The sequence below is a fragment of the Mauremys reevesii genome, linkage group 3, assembly GCF_016161935.1.
Source record: "Mauremys reevesii isolate NIE-2019 linkage group 3, ASM1616193v1, whole genome shotgun sequence".
NCBI lineage: Eukaryota > Metazoa > Chordata > Testudines > Geoemydidae > Mauremys > Mauremys reevesii.
In genome coordinates, this window is record NC_052625.1 from 69,632,574 (window position 1) to 69,650,248 (window position 17,675).

At 40.0% G+C, this 17,675-nt stretch overlaps 1 protein-coding gene across 4 annotated transcripts in view; it reads right to left on the reverse strand.

The window, feature by feature from the left end:
* PRKD3 (protein kinase D3) overlaps window positions 1–17,675 on the reverse strand; it is an 83,861-nt gene that overhangs the window by 16,905 nt on the left and 49,281 nt on the right. For all 4 annotated transcript variants that reach the window (XM_039529771.1, XM_039529773.1, XM_039529772.1 and 1 more), the window contains 8 exons: window positions 17,438–17,569; window positions 16,371–16,528; window positions 12,775–12,964; window positions 9,590–9,667; window positions 8,238–8,421; window positions 6,663–6,786; window positions 4,917–4,994; window positions 2,408–2,684 (listed from right to left, as the gene is read on the reverse strand). In XM_039529771.1, coding sequence (XP_039385705.1) covers window positions 2,408–2,684; window positions 4,917–4,994; window positions 6,663–6,786; window positions 8,238–8,421; window positions 9,590–9,667; window positions 12,775–12,964; window positions 16,371–16,528; window positions 17,438–17,569 — 1,221 coding nt within the window. The remainder of the gene's footprint in view (window positions 1–2,407; window positions 2,685–4,916; window positions 4,995–6,662; window positions 6,787–8,237; window positions 8,422–9,589; window positions 9,668–12,774; window positions 12,965–16,370; window positions 16,529–17,437; window positions 17,570–17,675) is intronic.

Sequence of the window (17,675 nt, forward strand, 5' to 3'; positions counted from 1 at the left end):
GGAGTATAACCTCATAATGTACAAGGCAAGAAAATAGACAAAACAGCAACAATTGCCTTTTCCTTTGACTTCAGGTTGGAGTCAAGCTTCTCAACAAAAGGAGAGACACTAATCTGCCAAGTGAATTTTCAGAGTATGCTCAACAAATCCCTGGACAATATGAATGTCAGGCATATGTCAAACCAGAAAGAGCCTTGTACTCTAGGAATACAATTCCAGAGCAAAAAGAGAAAGCCTGTTGTCATCAATGCTCCACCCTCAAAGCAAGGCTCTACAGAACTGGCATGGTAACAAATATCAACTCACTGGGATCAGGTTCCTCTGAATATTGCACCTGAACCAGAACCTCTAAGGGTTCACACATGTCTAATGATTGTCCTCTTCTACTTGAGACCGGTTAGGCCTCAGTTGGGACAAAGTATTCAATTCTGGCCAAGAAACAGTTGAGTTCAAGAAGTAAGAAACAAAAATTGTAAGAAATTTAGAAAACAACATCAAAATATACATAGCCTAAACTGCAGTAAGGAGAAAGTAGGTTAAATGGAAGAGGAACTTTGTAAAATCACCATTACTGGAGTTATTTAAGACATGTGACACCCATCTATAGAGATGCTTAAAGAGCATGAAATCAGTCCAGTTACCGTGCAGATGGATGGTGAGCAACTAGTGGCCCCTTCCAGATAAACTGATTCATGTTTAAAAATAACATGTAGATTGACAGTTCTCCACTGACCACATAGCTGAGGAGACTTAAGAGCATAACTTATTCTACCCAATAACATCATTAATTTACATTCAAAGTACTCCCTCAGAAGCTGCCTGTATACGTTAATTAGTGAGACAAGGTGGGTGAGGCAAGATATTTTATTGGACCAACTTCTGTTGGTGAAAGAGCTCTGTGGCTCAAAAGCGTGGCTTTTGAGCCACAGAGCTCATCCAACAGAAGATATTACCTAACCCACACCCACCATGACTTTCTAACATCCAGGGCCCGATACAGCTATAACTATACTGTGTACAACTATATGATATAAAAGTATACTGAATCTACCTTCAGTCTCCTTCCCTCTCACTTTAAGTCAAGCTACACCCACTGGGGAGCTCTGCCATTCTAATTTATTAAGACAAAGACCCAGAGAGCCATCCTTTTTGAGGGACAGTAGTATGTCAGTGATTCATCAATTAAGAAAAGAAGCCTGGGAGCTGCAAGCTCCTTTCATACATACATAAATCAAAATACTAAATCGACAGTACAGATATGAAAAACAGTGCTCAGAAAACAAATTTCTAAGGATTTTTCATGTGATCTGATAGATGTATGTAGCTGCTAACCTATCTATATCCCTTACCATTTTAATGTCTATAGTCAGACTGATGTTCACTGTAGCTAACAAATGCACTGAAATCACTGGTTTCCAGGATCTATCATGTTATCAGAAGGGTTACAAATAATTACTTTTGGCTTTTTAAATACCAAAAAGGGCTTCGGCCTATATTAGTATCTTAGAGTTAAAGCTGAGAAGGTGATACACCTCTACCCTGATATAACGCTGTCCTCGGGAGCCAAAAAAATCTTACCGCGTTATAGGTGAAACTGCATTATATCAAACTTGATTTGATCTGCCGGAGCATGCAGCCCCCCCCCGAGCACTGCTTTACCATGTTATATCCGAATTCATGTTATATTGGGTGGCGTTATAATGAGGTAGAGGTATATATAATTTTAAAAGAATGGTAAAAAAGCTATAGTAACAAATCACATTTCACAGAAACAATACCTCACCATAATTAAATACCAATATGGTGTTTGCTAGATATGCATCACACTAATTTGAGAGCATATTTTGTTTTCAGAATCTACCTTCACTCACTGATTGAGGGCAGCATCTGAGTGTCACTCTGCTGTTGATATCACCACCCACATAGAAAGGTAGGGATCTGATATAGTCAGAGATAAATTAATTTATCCCAGGATTCCCTGCAAATTTAGTGACACAATAGGCAGATGAAGGCGCACGTGGGCCCCAGCAGTGGACAGCATTGAGGGAGAACTCAAGTGTGGAGGCATAAGCCTGAGCAAGGTGACAGTATGAATGCTGTTGCCAAGACGCTTCAAGGAGGCACTTGGAGAGATTGACCTGGAATATCTGATTTTGTAATATGCATTCATGATAGAAATGACAACAGATTCTTAACTACGGCTTGGTGCTACAACAGGTGAAAAGGTTTCTTATCACAGTTAAAATAAAATTCCATGTGTGTCTAAAAATTAAGTAAAGCCCCAATTCAACAAAGCATTTACATGAATACTTCACTTTAAATACATGCTTAAATGCTTTACCGAACTGGAGCCTAAATCAGTAACCGCTTCAGTATATGAACAACAGTGCCGTGTCTGCCTACTTACTGTGATCTTTTCCTTGTCCTGCTGCAGTGCACACGCTAGCTTGAGGAGTGACTGGCATCAAAGCCTGACGGATGGCTTTCTCCCAGCTTTGAGCTACGTCAAATCCAACTCCAGTGGCAGCAAGAACAGGATTGTGATGGCTGTTGCCATTATTTTCGCCAACAAAGTATACCATGGTGTCAGTGATGATCTCAAAACAGTGTGGGTTGCTGCCCTGCACCATGTTTGAGAAATCTCGAGGCTGATTCACCTGGAGAATTTCTGAAAGTGGAATCTCCTGAAGAAAAATATTAAGCGTTAAAAAAATTGAAAACATACATGTAGCTATAACATATTGGAACTCTTTCTTGAAGTTAGGAGTCACTGCAGTTACTGAACTGGATATTTTCATAATGTCAAATTTCATATTGCTACAAACTCCCCAATTTTCCCAAACTGCTCTATACAAGCCCAAAAAGATTTCCAACCTTGCTGCTTATCTCATATTTAGGGCCCAATCCAGTACTCTCAAGTCAAACAGAAACATCATTAACTTAAATGGGAGCACAGCGTAAGTAAACATTATGGGATCAGGCTCTTACTAATAGGACTGTGTTTTATTTTTTTAAATAGCAGTATTATTTGTATTTGGGCCAGGACCTCATTGCATTAGGTGCAAAATATACACATACAATCCTTTTTATAAAGAAAGATACAACAAGCGAGTGTGACCAAAACCAAGAAGGAATAGTGCTAAGAATATGTGGTTACCTAGGCAAGTTACATGAACAATTACAAAAAACTAAAGAATTCCCTTCTATATAAATATTAGGCAATCCCACTGGCACTCTACCTTGCCATTAGCAGCTGGCAAATTACCATAGGATCACGGCAGAATTGTGACTTGGAGAGAGATTTGAAGAAAGAGGGTTGTAAGTTTATGGACCAGTTAGGGGAGAGCATTCCATGCGCGTGGGAAAGCATGTGCAAAGACGCTTGTAAAAAAGGGGACAAGCAGGTGAACTAGGCTGGCACTGTAGTCACTCAATAAGAGGCAAGAGCAGATAAGGACTAAATTGTGAAGGGTTTTAAAGGTGAGGACAAAAAGCCTTCAAGTAGTAGAAAAGTAAGAGTAAGAGGAGGGATTTAAAGAGGTAGTAATATGACGTGAGCCACGAGTGAAGAAAATCTTAACAGTTGTGTTTTGAATGGACTGGAGTGGAGCAATATGAGCATCAGGGAGGTCTGAGAGGAGAAGATTGCATTGTTCCAGATAGGAAGGAGGAGGACCTGGACAAGAATTTTAGCTGCGTGCAAAGAGAAAAAGCTGGATCTTAGAGATGTTCTGGAGGAAGAAACTGCAAGATTTGGATACAGCCTGAATGTTCTCAGCAAGAGAGGGGGAAAAAAAATCTCTGCTTAAATTATAAGCACATTCTGAGCATTTCACTACAAAATGTATTACTATATTAATAACCTGCTGGAATTATTGACAAGCCTTGACTATCTACTGATTGGCTGCACAGCAGGATGAGAATACAGAAATGCATTTAACTGATCTTGTTTAAATTACTCCTCAGAGAACAATTTCAAGTTTTATCTTAGGAATTTAAAAGTAAATACAGGAACCCATGTGAACATTTACAGTCAACATGTATAGTAAGAGAAGATCCCAGCTTTTAACAAAACCATCTGTCAGAAGTGATTGAGCAGACAAGTTACAGAAATAAGAGAGCAGATGACAGAAGTAATATGGAGTGAAAAATCCCTTAGTAAAGTTGAGCATCATCCATGTTAAATTCCTTGTCAAGGCCCTGAGACTTCCATAGTTATTTATTTACCAATACCTTTTGTAAAAAGGAATTTTATTTTCCAATGCATTCTCTTTCTAAAATCTGACAAGTCTTATCAGCTTAATCTGCAGCATGGGAGATTTTGGTTATATATTAGGAAGAACTTTTTAACTATAAAGATAGTTACACACTGGAATAATCTTCCCAGGGAGGTTGTGGAATGTCTGGGGGTTTTAAAGAACAGGTTACACCAACACCTGTCAGGGAAGGTCTAGGTATATTTGATCTTGCCTCAACACAGGGATGTGGACTAGATGACCTCTCAAGGTCCCTTCCATCCCTACATTGCTGTGATTCTAAGCTATAGCCCCAACTGTACAACACACGATCTACTTGTAGAATGGAGTATCACCAGTTAGCGAAACTATCCAATAACTGCTAAGACACTTCATATACTAAGCTAACACGTCTTTATAGAACAGTTTAAATATTTTTAAAGTGAGAGACATTTAGTCCAGGTGATTAAGGAGAGGAATGGGAAGCATGATCTCCTAAGGTTCTAGCCCTAGCTCTTCCTATCTGGTGCCTTTGGCAAATCACAACCTTTCTGCCTCAGCTTTGATCTATAAAACAGGGATAATATTTATCGATCTACTTCAAAGGTTTGTTGAGGATAAACTGGATGTTTGTAAAGTAACAAGTAAAGTGCTATACAACTGCAGAGTATTATTACTTACCTTGTAATATTTTGTTCCAGATTCATTTTGAAATAGCGTAAGACATTTACTATCCAGTCTCCAGTAATGTCTCTTTCTCTACAAGACATACCACAGAGTATCGTTAGGCACAAACAAACAAAATGGCTAAAACTTCAGTTTCCAGACACTTAAAGTACAGAGTTGTTTTATGGTACACAAGATATATTGCACACAATGTCAGGCTACCACTGCTAGAGTTTTCAGTTTACATTGGGAGCATGAAGCAGTATGTACTTTGGGATACATATGCCAATTTTTAAAACTCAAGAACAGACGCATTCCACAAACTGGAAAGAATGGTTACTTACCCTACGGTAACTGTGGTTCTTTGAGAAGTGTTGTCCACATGGATTCCACTCATGGTGCATGTGTCCCATGCAGGCAAGATCAAATTATTTTGGCTACCAATGTCTGCTGGGGCCACACCTGTATCCTAGATGTTCTTACACACCTCCCACCCAAGGGTATTAAGGGCTGAGACGGCCCAACCATCCCTCAGTTCCTTTGCCAATACAGAATCCCGGAGGATGACACTGCAGTAGTGGGGAAGGAGGATGGGTCATTGAATCCATGTGGACAACACATCTTAAAGAACCACAGTTAGCTAATGGTGAGTAACTGTTCACCTGCATTCCATTCTTGGTGACTATCAAAAAGCTGTCTATTTGCTTGGAGGTGGGTACCAGGAGTTCTACTTAAAAAAATGACTGCAGGATAGCCAATCTGGAAGCCTCTGGCAAAGAGTAGTGTCTTGTAAAAGTGTGGGCTGGAGCTCCCTGTAGCTACCCTAAAATGTACGGAGACATTCCCCAAAACAGGCAGCAAAGACTGCCTGGTCTCTAGTGGAATGAGTGCTAATGTGGAATCTAACTTGGCTAGCTCATAACTGTTTTTATAAAATTGAAGACCCACTTGGACAACCTTGGTGAGAATACAAGTTGTCCCCTAACTCTTATCAGCAAAGGCCATGGATAGTCTGGGTATGTAACTGAATGATTTTTTCTTGTTGATGTAAAAGGACAGTGTCTTTACTACAGCACCTGAGCTAAGGTTAGCTTCCCCAAGAGCTGAATGAGGTTTGAGGGGGAAAAAACTGGGAGGTAAATGGATTAGTTGGAACTCTGAGACAACCTTGGGGAGTAACTTGGAGACTGACCCAACCTTCTTGAAACAAGGGGAACATGTCATAAGAGCCAGACTCTCCTCTACCCTTTGAGCTGATGTAAGGACTACTACAAAAGCAAACTTCATCAATAGGTGGCATAGGGAACAGGTTGCTAAGGGCTCAAAAGGAAGGACTCATCAACTCTGCTAACAGTATACTGAGGTTCAAAAGGGGGAAACGGAGGGGAGGGACGGGGGTGGGGAGGAGGACGGACGGATGGACATGAATGACGCCCTTAAGGAATCTTGCCACTGTAGGATGGGAAAATACAATCTGGCCCCAGATAAGAGAAAGATCCGTAGCTGTTGTTGCTAAATACACTCTTATGGAGTTGACAGACACTCTAGATAATTTCAGGGCTAGCAAACAGGGAATCAAGTCTTGCTAGATTTGCTTAGCCATATTGTTATTGTATACATCTAAATATATTCAAATGAAATTCTAAACAAGGATATCAATACATTATTAAACCAGTTTTTTTTTAAAAAGGGAAATTTATTGATTTAAACAAGTAACCCTTAAAATAAAATAGATATACGAAGAAACTTCAAGTTACTAACCAGGTTGTCTCTGCTGGTATAGTGAACCATCCATCCTTCCTTCACCATTGTACTGCTCTTCCTCTTTGTGTGCTTGATTGACTGTACAACCCTCATTAGTGGAATATTATTGCTTGTTGATGGACTAAGTTTTAAAAAAGGTTATAACTTAATCAGAAACTGTTAAGATTTAAAGACATTTATACCAGTACTATGCTGTGTGTTTTCAGGAACAGACATCTTTTCTTACCTATAAATGCTATTTCTTTGATTGACAAGGTCAGCTTCTAAATAAGTTGAATGTCATTAGCTTAATGAGCATCCAGTTGAATAGCAGGATTTTTCAGCTGCGACATGTCACAGGGCTCCTACTAGCTTCCCCAGTACAAATGCCAAAGCACTTATGACAGAGTGATATGTTTACAAAATTGAAGATAAGATATGCCTGGTTGGAATGAGAATGACTAGAGAAATAAGACTGTCTCACTACAGATTAACTGAAGTGGTCATTTTTTTTCTCCAACAAGCAAAAAATAGTATCGCTAATACCTATATATTAGGTATACCTTTATATACCCTTATTCTATTCCACTGATTACACTATTCCATAATACTGCTATTCCACTGGTCATCTGTGCCTGGACAGCTTATGTCACATGTGTACATCTAGCTAGAAACGGACTTTCTTCATTTGAGCCATACCTGCACTAAACAATTTTAACACCCCCCACCCCAAAAAAAAATCCCACTAGTGTTAGCTCAAGTGCAGACAAGGCTCTGGCGGCTTCTAACATTTTTTTTATATGAATTAATTAAATCTGCAGGTTTATCCAACTTTGTGGGTAAAAACCACCAATGCCCTGTCCAGAAAGTGGTGGTAGCATTGGTGGGAATAGTTTGCAAACATGGCTTCAGAGAATCCAGCTGACACTTTTCAAAGTAATACAGAAATTTAAAAAAAAACATAATAAAATAAAGTACACTAACCCAAATTGGATAATGATTGTCCTATTTAAGCCCAAGAAGCTATTTAATTTCAGTCAAATCAGGTAGCAAATTCTTCTTCTCAAACTGTCAATACCCCCCACTTTATGTAAGTAAAGAAAATTGGTTTACAAGCTGTACACAGAGAAATCAACACTCACATCAAAATCTAAGCTACAAAAACTAAAATATCACCCCCTTTAGCCCAGCTCATAAGGAATTAAAACACAAGAGCTAAAACCATTTAAATCTATTTACAGTAGGAATTAATTTGGTCCAAGGTCAGTAGCATAAAATAGGCATGAAGATCTTGGTCAGCAAAGCATTTTCCATTGACTAATCTGTAATTCAAGCCATTTTTCAATAAGCTGATTTATTTCCAGGTTGACAGTCACAGTTCAGCAGCTTTTGCAAGAAAAAAAAATCCCAGCATATATCTAGGCTTTTAATTTACTTGGTTTTCATCTTTATTTGGGACTGAATGTTTTGTAAAACTGTGAAAATGAAGACCTGACTAGCAACAACAAATATGGAACTGTGCAAACCACTGTTTCAGTACACAGTATTGGGGAATGGAATGCCTGTAGCACAACAATCTATGTTGCTGCTTACCTGATAGTTTTGACAGCTTCTTCATCTTTGTCCACATCAAGATCAGAAGGGTCCATAAAGAACATTTTGTCCTCTGGAGGAGAAGGTTCTTCTACATCATCCAAACCCCGACTACCATCACTGTTTATTTCATTGCTGTCAACTTCCATTGGCATGTCCAAATCTTGGCCTGGACTAGAAGGTTCTAACAATAGATAGAATTATCTTAAGTTAATGACAAGTCACAGAACTCTCCCCTCTGATCTAGTCTTACACACACAAAAATCAAGTCACAGACAAACAAAAAGACAGTCGACCACACCTGTGAAACCATTTAAGAACCCTAAATTTTTTCATTACTGAGTAATGCAAAATGGCTTTGAAGTGGCCAGAGCTGGTCAATTCCTTGTTCAAGGGACTGCTCCTCCAACGGAAAGCTTCCCCCTGGGCCAGCTGACCTCCCACTCCAGCATACAGAGGATGGGGGTGTTGGGGACAATCCAAAGGCAGTGTTGCAGAACGGAGTTCGTACACACTCAATGCTTCATTGGTATAAGTTAAAACTGCTCCCCTGAAGATTTCACTTATACTGCCAGGTGGCCCAGAACCAGGGAGATGCTATCAGTCATCTGTGATTCTCCCTCTCCGTTCTCTCTTCACAAAGCTCAGACAGAATGGAGAATCAAGCCTATGTCCTCCCTTTTGAATAGGTCAGGACAGCCAAGGGAGAAATGATATTGGAAAAGGCAAAACCTCAAGACTTTAGGAAGAGAGGACACTTCCCCACAAGCCCTTTGGGAACAGAGTACTATTAAACAAACCAAAGCTCCAACAAGTTAAGAAGTTAGTGGAAATTCTCTTTCTTCAGATACATACTAGCACATTACAAAATATTGTTTGGCTGACTGGCTATTAAAAATGAATTGTTGAGAGAGAATGTTTCCCCATGCAATTTTCCACTTTACTCCATTAAAAATGGCCCTTTTTTCGACAAAGAAAGCTGTCCTTCATGAAAAACATTGAGTAGACTGAACACAATTAAAACTCATCTTTGGACATGAAAAAATGTTCCAAATTCTTGACTTCAAGAGAAATCATCAAATGAAGTATACTGAGTTTGCCAAGATTTTTTAAAGTAAGTTTTAAAGCACCAGAGACACACAGGTCTTAAAGCCAAACCTTTAATTCTCAATTACCTCAAAGGGACCAATTCTTCTCCAGGAATAAAAAAGGAGGAGTGGAAAAGGGCATTTAATAATCTTTAGCCTTAAAATACTCAGAGTTGACAGGATCAGAAAGTAACAAAAATAAGGTTTGTGTATTTTGTTATGTCTCCAGAGATATTCCACTATTTGAAAACATGTTTTTCCTACCTCCATTGAAAACCACCTCTCCAAGACAGTCTCTAGGTACTTTAGACGCACAACGTTTGTGACAGTTAAATCTGCAATCTAAAATAGAAAAATCCCACATATGTCATTACATATAGTTTAGTTTTATTCAGACTCAGAAAGAGCCTTTGAAATAACTATCACATTATTTTCAACAAGATATTCAACCAACTTCAGGCCAGAAAGCACGTCAACAATCTTGTCACAAAGTCACTTGCTGAGATGCCTCCACTGCAATTCATTAAATCATATTGGCATCTGTGACTATCCTTTCATCTCTTCTCTCTCCAAGAAATATATTATTCTTTTCTGTCTCTCTCTCTCTCTCTCTCTCTCTCTCTCTCATTTGTTTTTTTAATCCTGATTTTATTATTCTGCTCTGGTTAGAATAAGAATATGAGAAAATATTCCCATCTCATAGAACTGGAAGGAACCCCAAAAGGTCATCGAGTCCAGCCCCTGTCTTCACTATCAGGACCAAGTACTGATTTTACCCCAGATCCCTAAGTGGCCCCCCTCAAGGATTGAACTCACAACCCTGGGTTTAGCAGCCCAATGCTCAAACCACTGAGCTATCCCTCCCTTCCTCTCACTCTTATTTCATACTCTCTCTTCTCCATCCCCAGTTCCCTTTTTCCCATTGTTTTGGAATCAAAGATTGGCTCCTCCCTACCTTTTGTTCTGCCTGCTGTTATGGGACTAAAGTTTTGCTCCGACCTTCATTGCGACCACCATGGCCACTATGACACCAGGTCTTTCACCACCCCCGTCAAGGTTATAAGACTTCCCTACTGCCAGCGCCATGATATTTCTCCCTTCAGTACAGTAATCACAACTTAAAGATTTCCTTTGTCTCCAGGACTGCTTTTGAACCAACAATCTGGCCCTCCCTGCTGCTGCCCACATGAAGCAGGAGTCACCAGGGGTTTCTCACTTCCACAGGATTAACAGAAACAGCTCAGCCTCCTACCTTTTAACCTAAGAAGCTAAATGCTGGATCCAGCCACTTCCTTATTTAGTCTTCTGAGCACCTAGAGTGACAAAATGTCAACAAAGTAATTGTCCCTTTTCTCCAGGGATGTTTCTAGTAAGATTTACAGAACAAGGTCAGTTTCTTGATTTACTTTTGAGTAGCTGGAGAAAAGAAGATGCTCAGAATCCCAATAAGGAGCTGAGAAGAAAGTGTCGTACTCCTTGAAATGCTAGTCATATTTATTTTTCATCTCTCTTCTTTCATGCCCATTTCTCACTTCTCTATGCTTTTTTGCTATCTATATCTACTGAAAGTCACTTCCCTGAAATTGCGGATAGAGGAATTCCATGTGTCTGGATGGATTCAAGACCAGTTCTCTTTGAAGTAACTGCTGTCAACCATTTTCACTCTCTAAAGGTTAAAATAAAGTTTCAAGTGTCTTTTTAAGCTTTGTTGTTTGATTACATATCAACAGTGCATGTCCTACAAGACAGAGATTCTAAATCCTAAATAATCCTGCATGCAGCCTAGAATTTTCAAGCTGTAATACCAGCAGAGATGAAAGATGTGAGGTTTTAACTCTTCCCATTGCAAAGAAATCTACTGATATCTGGTGTTCAATTTTACAGTTACTTTTACATAACAGATGAAAGAAAACAAAACCGAAAGAAAGTTTTAAACAAAAGCTTTTTACACACAGGATTACTGTAGATTTATTGGGCAACATGTCTCAAACTAAAACATGACCAAATAGTTTAGCCTTCAAATCGGACCTTCTGGTATACTCCAGGAAGAAATGTCCATCAGATTGTAAAATATTCTATGTTAATTTTTAAGATTCACCACTCTGGGATTTTTAACTTTCTCTGTGACAAACTGTGATGGTGTACCAGGCCCTTTGAGGCCCTCTGGAAGGCCTTGCAGTCTTACTACACCCCACCCCAGGTAATAGAGTGAGGCAATAGAGTGAGGTTTGTCTAAGTGGCCTAGAGAGGCTGCAGGGGAGGCAGCCAATCAGAGCCTAGAAGGCACATATAAAAGAAGTTGCAGGGCCTGGACAGCTCAGTTGCTGGCTGGAGCCAGAGGAGGAAGAATGCTGTTCCTGGCTGGCTGAGAAAGCTGCAGCAACTGGACAGAGCAGTCGTGGGCTGGGAAATTCCACAGGTACGGAGACTGGGGAGAAACCCTGCCTAAGCAGGGAAGCTCTGCAGGCACAGAGGCCTTGGAGAAATAGCCCTGACAAGAAGGGCCAGAGACTTGTTAGAAGCTCACCAGGTGAATGCACCTGAGAGCACAGGGCAGAGATTATGACGGACTCTCTGGGAGAGAGGCCTGGGAGAGACCCTGCTTAAACAGGGAACAGGCTGGGGACCCAACAAGCTGATAGGACACAGTGAGAAGCAGCCCAAGGAATGCTGCAATAGATAGTAGTGAAGGAAGCAGCAGGTGGCTGCTAGCCATAGGGTCCCTGGCTTAGGACCCAGAGTAGTGGGCGGGCCCAGGTCCCTCTCACTGGCCAAAGGCAGAGTGACCAGAAGGGCTGAGGATGCGCTCATGAACAGTGAATGACAACCCCTTTACACAAACAAAGCAATGAAACACTGAGTAGGTAAAGTCTGTAGTGTTTGGTATTCTGCAAATGCAGAGTCAATAGAGAAATAATGTAATAATATGCCATGTTCTGAGAGCTGTGAGAAAGATGTGAGAATATAAACAAAGAGGTAGAGATATGCTAAGATGTTCTCCCTATAAACACAGGTGCACCTAATGGAAAAAAACTAAACTGGTACAGGAAAAATGTGATCTAGGTCTTTAAGTACGATACTTGACAGTGTCTCTAAGAGTTTTTGTATTTGTTTTTTAAAAGCTTCTGGTTGAAATGCAAGTGATTTTTAAAGGAGGGAATGTCTTCCACAATATTTTTTAGCTACTCAGAATGATCCTTGGAGGATTAACTTCTTTGCTGATCTACATGTGAACTAACTTATTATTCAAGTACATTATTCACAAAATTATACATCCAATTAATACCTTTTCGAATGGAGCAAAGCATGAAAACTGCAATTATCTTAAATATATAATTCTGTTTTAAATAAAGCTGCTATTTTAGATAATGAGATTCATTTTTAAAATGTTTAAATATTGTAACATTAATTGAAATTAATCTGATTGCTGTAGAGCACTGAACTCCTACCTTTACACTGCATTCCTTGGCGAAAAAGGCCCTTGAGCAAACGTTTGCAGTACTGGCATATGGTGGGACGAGTATAGGAATGGACAGCAAAGGTGTGAGGAACCTTCACCCTGCAAAGCACCATCTTTTCCATCCAGATTGGACGCCCACTCCAGGAGGGAATTCTCTTGCTGGGCTCTGGGTGGCAGCGCTGGAATAGAGGACGCACATGAGATTCTAATAAGAACATGTCAAGCTTAGAAACCATTTTTTTCAAGGGGCGCTTGGCCCAGACATTGAGCAAACATCTTTTTGCAGAGCATGTTGGCCAGGCAATTTTAAGAAGTAATTTTGGAAGTCTGAAGGAAGCACCATACTGTAAAGATTTGCAGAGAACAGGAAAAAGTTTATGAATCTGTATTTCCACAAGGACTAAAACGATAAACAAAACCAAAAATACCCACTTTTGATTTCTTCAGGTAGTATGGTAAAGGCTCAGAAACAGCACAGGCCTATGATAAACATCAGCCTCACATGCAGACTCCTCCAAAATGGGAGGCTTTACAGGCAATAACCCCAGAAATAGACACCTGCCACATCACGCTGTTTCAGAAAGCCTTGCATGCCAGGACAATTTACTAAATTAGGTAATAATCCATAATAATGTGTAATTTAAAATTTTAAATGAAATATTCAAAGCCTTACTGCTGATCTAGGTGCATTGTTTACAAAAGTAAAATAATAGTACTTAGTTTCAGGACAACCATATGGAAAACACTGAACATCAGAGAAGGTGGAGGAATGTGGCACTGCAAAACTCAAACTATAATAACATAGGACCAACTGACAAGACTGCAAATCCAGTAACCTATATTGTCAATTTAATCCCCTTAACACTGAAAATAAAAACAAAGATGAAATCTAAGATGCACTGGGCAAATATGCAGAATTTGTATGGAAAAAAAATTGGATATACCACATTAGGTGGAGAAATAGTGATTATTCTATCATAGTTCAACTGAACATCTGCAAAGATTTTCAGTGATAACTTAGTTGTATTTATCTTCAGTCAGGGGCGGCTCTAGGCACCAGCAAAACAAGCTGGTGCCTAGGGCGGCAAAATCTAGGGGGCGGCAAAAGGCTGGGGCCCCAGCTCATCCTTCGGCTGCGAGCCGAGGAGCGGCCCGTCCCCTGCCGCCAGGGGGGGCGGCAGGCTGGTCCGGCGGACCTGCCGCAGTCATGTCTGCGGGAGGTCCACCGGAGCCCCGGGACGACTGGACCTGCCGCAGGCATGACTGCGGAGGGGGCGCTCGTCCCGCGGCTCGGCTAGACCTCCTGCAGGCATGACTGCGGTAGCTCAAGCGGAGCCGCCGGACCCGCGAACCGTCCGCAGCTGCGGGAGGTCCAGCCGAGCCACGCGGGACCAGCGGTCCCTCTGCAGTCATGCCCGCGGGAGGTCCGCTGCTCCCGCGGCTCCGGGGCGCCTCCCGCGCATGACTGCTTGGGGCGGCCAAAAACGTAGAGCCGCCCCTGTCTTCAGTGCTCTGAGACTGGACCCTCTCGTCTCTGACCAAAAGGTTTATTGTATTCCTGAATGTTACTGTCTGTAAAATGTATACTGTACGGTCTCTGAAGTTAGGAAAGGCATCTCCCTCCACGTACTGTAGAACACCAAACACACCAACGGTACATAGTAAATGACAGTAACAGTGTCTGACAGTAATGACCAGGACAGTATCTTAAAGACCTTGGACTAGATCCTCAGCTGATACAAAGTGAAGTTGCTTCACTGAAGTCTGGTATTCCCTTCCCACAATGGAGTTCAGTCACTCAAGGAATAAAAACAATTTTACAAAACAGCTCTGAAAGGGGCAGATGCCCCACTGTGTTCTCTAGTGAAATTTAAAACTGTTTATGCCTGGGATTATAATATCTTCTGGCATCATATTGTTGGGAGCAGAGACATATTTAGGCCTGGCAGAAGCCTGCTGTTCATTATCAAAACAGGTTTCAGAGTAGCAGCCGTGTTAGTCTGTATCCGCAAAAAGAACAGGAATACTTGTGGCACCTTAGAGACTAACACATTTATTTCAGCATGAGCTTTCGTGAGCTACAGCTGACTTCTTCGGATGATGTTTAACAGTATAAGCATATGTAGAAGTGTGTATGTGTAAAAAACTGCAGAGTAATCATGTATAATGTTGCACATGTGTAAGAAAACTGCAAAGTAATCATATTTCTGAGAACAAGAAAAAATAAAGTAACTACAAACCTAGAAAAGACTAATTTGAACAACATTAAACTTGTACTGACAAAGGAGGAGAGTTAATATGGAAATGAGAGACTAATACACCTCTACCCCGATATAACGCAACTTGATATAACACAAATTCGGATATAACGTGGTAAAGCAGGTAAAGGGGGGGGTTGCGCACTCAGGTGGATCAAAGCAAGTTTGATATAACGCGGTTTCACCTATAACGCGGTAAGATTTTTTGGCTCCTGAGGACAGTGTTATATCGAGGTAGAGGTGTATACATGTATATGAAAAGATAACAAAATTATATAAATAAGTTTGTGTAACAAAGAGACATTGAAGCTGTACTGTCTGGTGCTGGAGGCAACTGCAGTAAGATTGTCCTAATGAGCTTCCCACTTGTAAGTAACTGATCACTACCGGCTGAATATTTTGCGATAATAAATCTCTCTTAGACCCATCTGTTGAGTAAATGAACCTCAACCCAACACATATGACAGCAAAGAAACTTGACAAAAATTAAGATGCAGAATCCTGGCCAAAGACAACAAAATAGAAATTTTGTAACTGCAACATAACCCCTGCCATAACTCTGGCCACACAATGCTATTTCTATCAATTGCAATTAACTCTTAGATTTTATTTTTTAAACAGACAGTTAGAAGGTAAGAACAGGCTTAATTTCAGTTATCTTACTCCCACCCACCGGTCACAGTTAGTAACAAATATAACTGATCTAATGACCCCATTGGCCCTTGGATGTTTTGTTGCCGTGTCTGGGATATAAGAGCTTGTGTTAATTTCTCATCCCTCTTAATAGTGGGGGACTACTGTGGATAATATCTATGAGAAGAATACTTCCTGTAAGATCTTTACTCCCTACATAAATGTCTCTGTTGAATTCTGTGGAACATTCTCTCTTTTCACACTATAAATGTACAATTTATACTGTGTTTTACCCAATTATCTATTATAGTCTGATAAGTAATTGCACACTAAACCTATATTCCAAAAGGAATCAATGCATTTTATCATCTCTTATCCCAAGATTTTTAAAGAATACACATTACTGTGAATGACACATTAATGGCAAAATTATACGTAAGTTATAATCCACCTCAAATTTCACTTCTTACAATCCCTGTAATAACACAGAATTATCATCAAATGTCATAGCGTAAAAGATTCACCAGCAAGTTAAAAATAAACAAGCATGGCCTGAAATGGTTAATCTGAACTAGTTTTTACTCAATTTAAATCAATTGATATAAGGCTGGTTCTAGTTCCCAGAAACATGATGGATTTAACTCAGCATTATTGCGTATAAAGTGTATTTTGTTTTTACACTTTTGTTACATACCTCTTCAGTGGCAGTGGCTGTGTATTCAGTTTGCACTGGTCTGGGAACTGAAAGCCCAGCACTTGGTAAAGACACATTTGACAAACGCCTCTTTCTCACTCCACTACAGTTATTTGGGATCTTGAAGGCACATCGCTTATGGTAGTTTAATCCACAGCCTAAAAATGTCAGTTTGAAAAAATTATGTAAAGAGAACTCCTCCTTTAGCACAAATAATTAAAATATTTTAAAATGGCAAGTATAGTATTAATATTTTATAAAGCAGAGAGGAAAAATATAAATCCAGAAACATAGCAGACAAATGTAGCAATTTGTTTAGATTCAGTTAAAGTAATAGAATAGGAAACTCAGTATTTATTGTTACTGTAATTTACAATAATGGCTTGCTTTGCACTAAAAATTTTGGAGTTTGCCATTTACCTAAATAATGATTTCCAATTACTCTTGCCTGATACTTGATAAAACCTGGAAACAGGGTCTCTCAGATCGTGTGTGGCTACTGATCTTCCTCACTTTTTCCACAGGCAGGCTCTCATGGCTAAGCTGAAGCCACAGGAGTGAACAGGAAGCCAATGGGCAGGAAGTGGTGTGTTTCAAGTACCTGGACACCAGCCTGCTGACAACAGGTTGCAACACTTTCCACAATCCAGCTGGACAAAGGCCATACGGAAAAGGGCTCCCCTTTGGGACTCTCTCCATTAAACTATTTAAAAAGCTATTTCAAGGAACTCAAACTCTACACTAATTGAGCCTCTCAAAACCCCTGGGAATTAAGTATTCCCTTTTTTTACAGGTGGGAAACAGGAACAGGGAAATTAAGTGTCTTGCCCAAGGTCATACAAATTTTGTGTCAGAGCCACAAACAGAACTCAGGTTTCCTGATATACAGTCAAAGCTCCAATTGAACTATGCTCCTTCCCAAAAACTGAATTCATCGCTGACCAACAAATGAATTATACAACGTAATTAAGGTACAGAGCCTGCCATTATACTTTCCCTGTAACTTTCTGTAAAGATAAAAGCTAAAACATCATGATTCACCTATCAGCTATTAACACTTGACTTACCTTCACATTTTAATCCTTGTCGTACCAAACCCCAAAGCATCTCCCCACAATAGTCACAAAATGTAGGAGCCTTGTAAGAATGCACATAAAGTGCATGAGGACGAATCTGGAAATCTTCAACTGTAGCCAAAGCTTTAAAAAAATTGCAGTAAATTATATATTTGTGTCTATAAGAATAATAAGTATTTATTGAAACAGTTCATTGTTTTAAAACAGTAGTTTCAAAGAACACCATCAA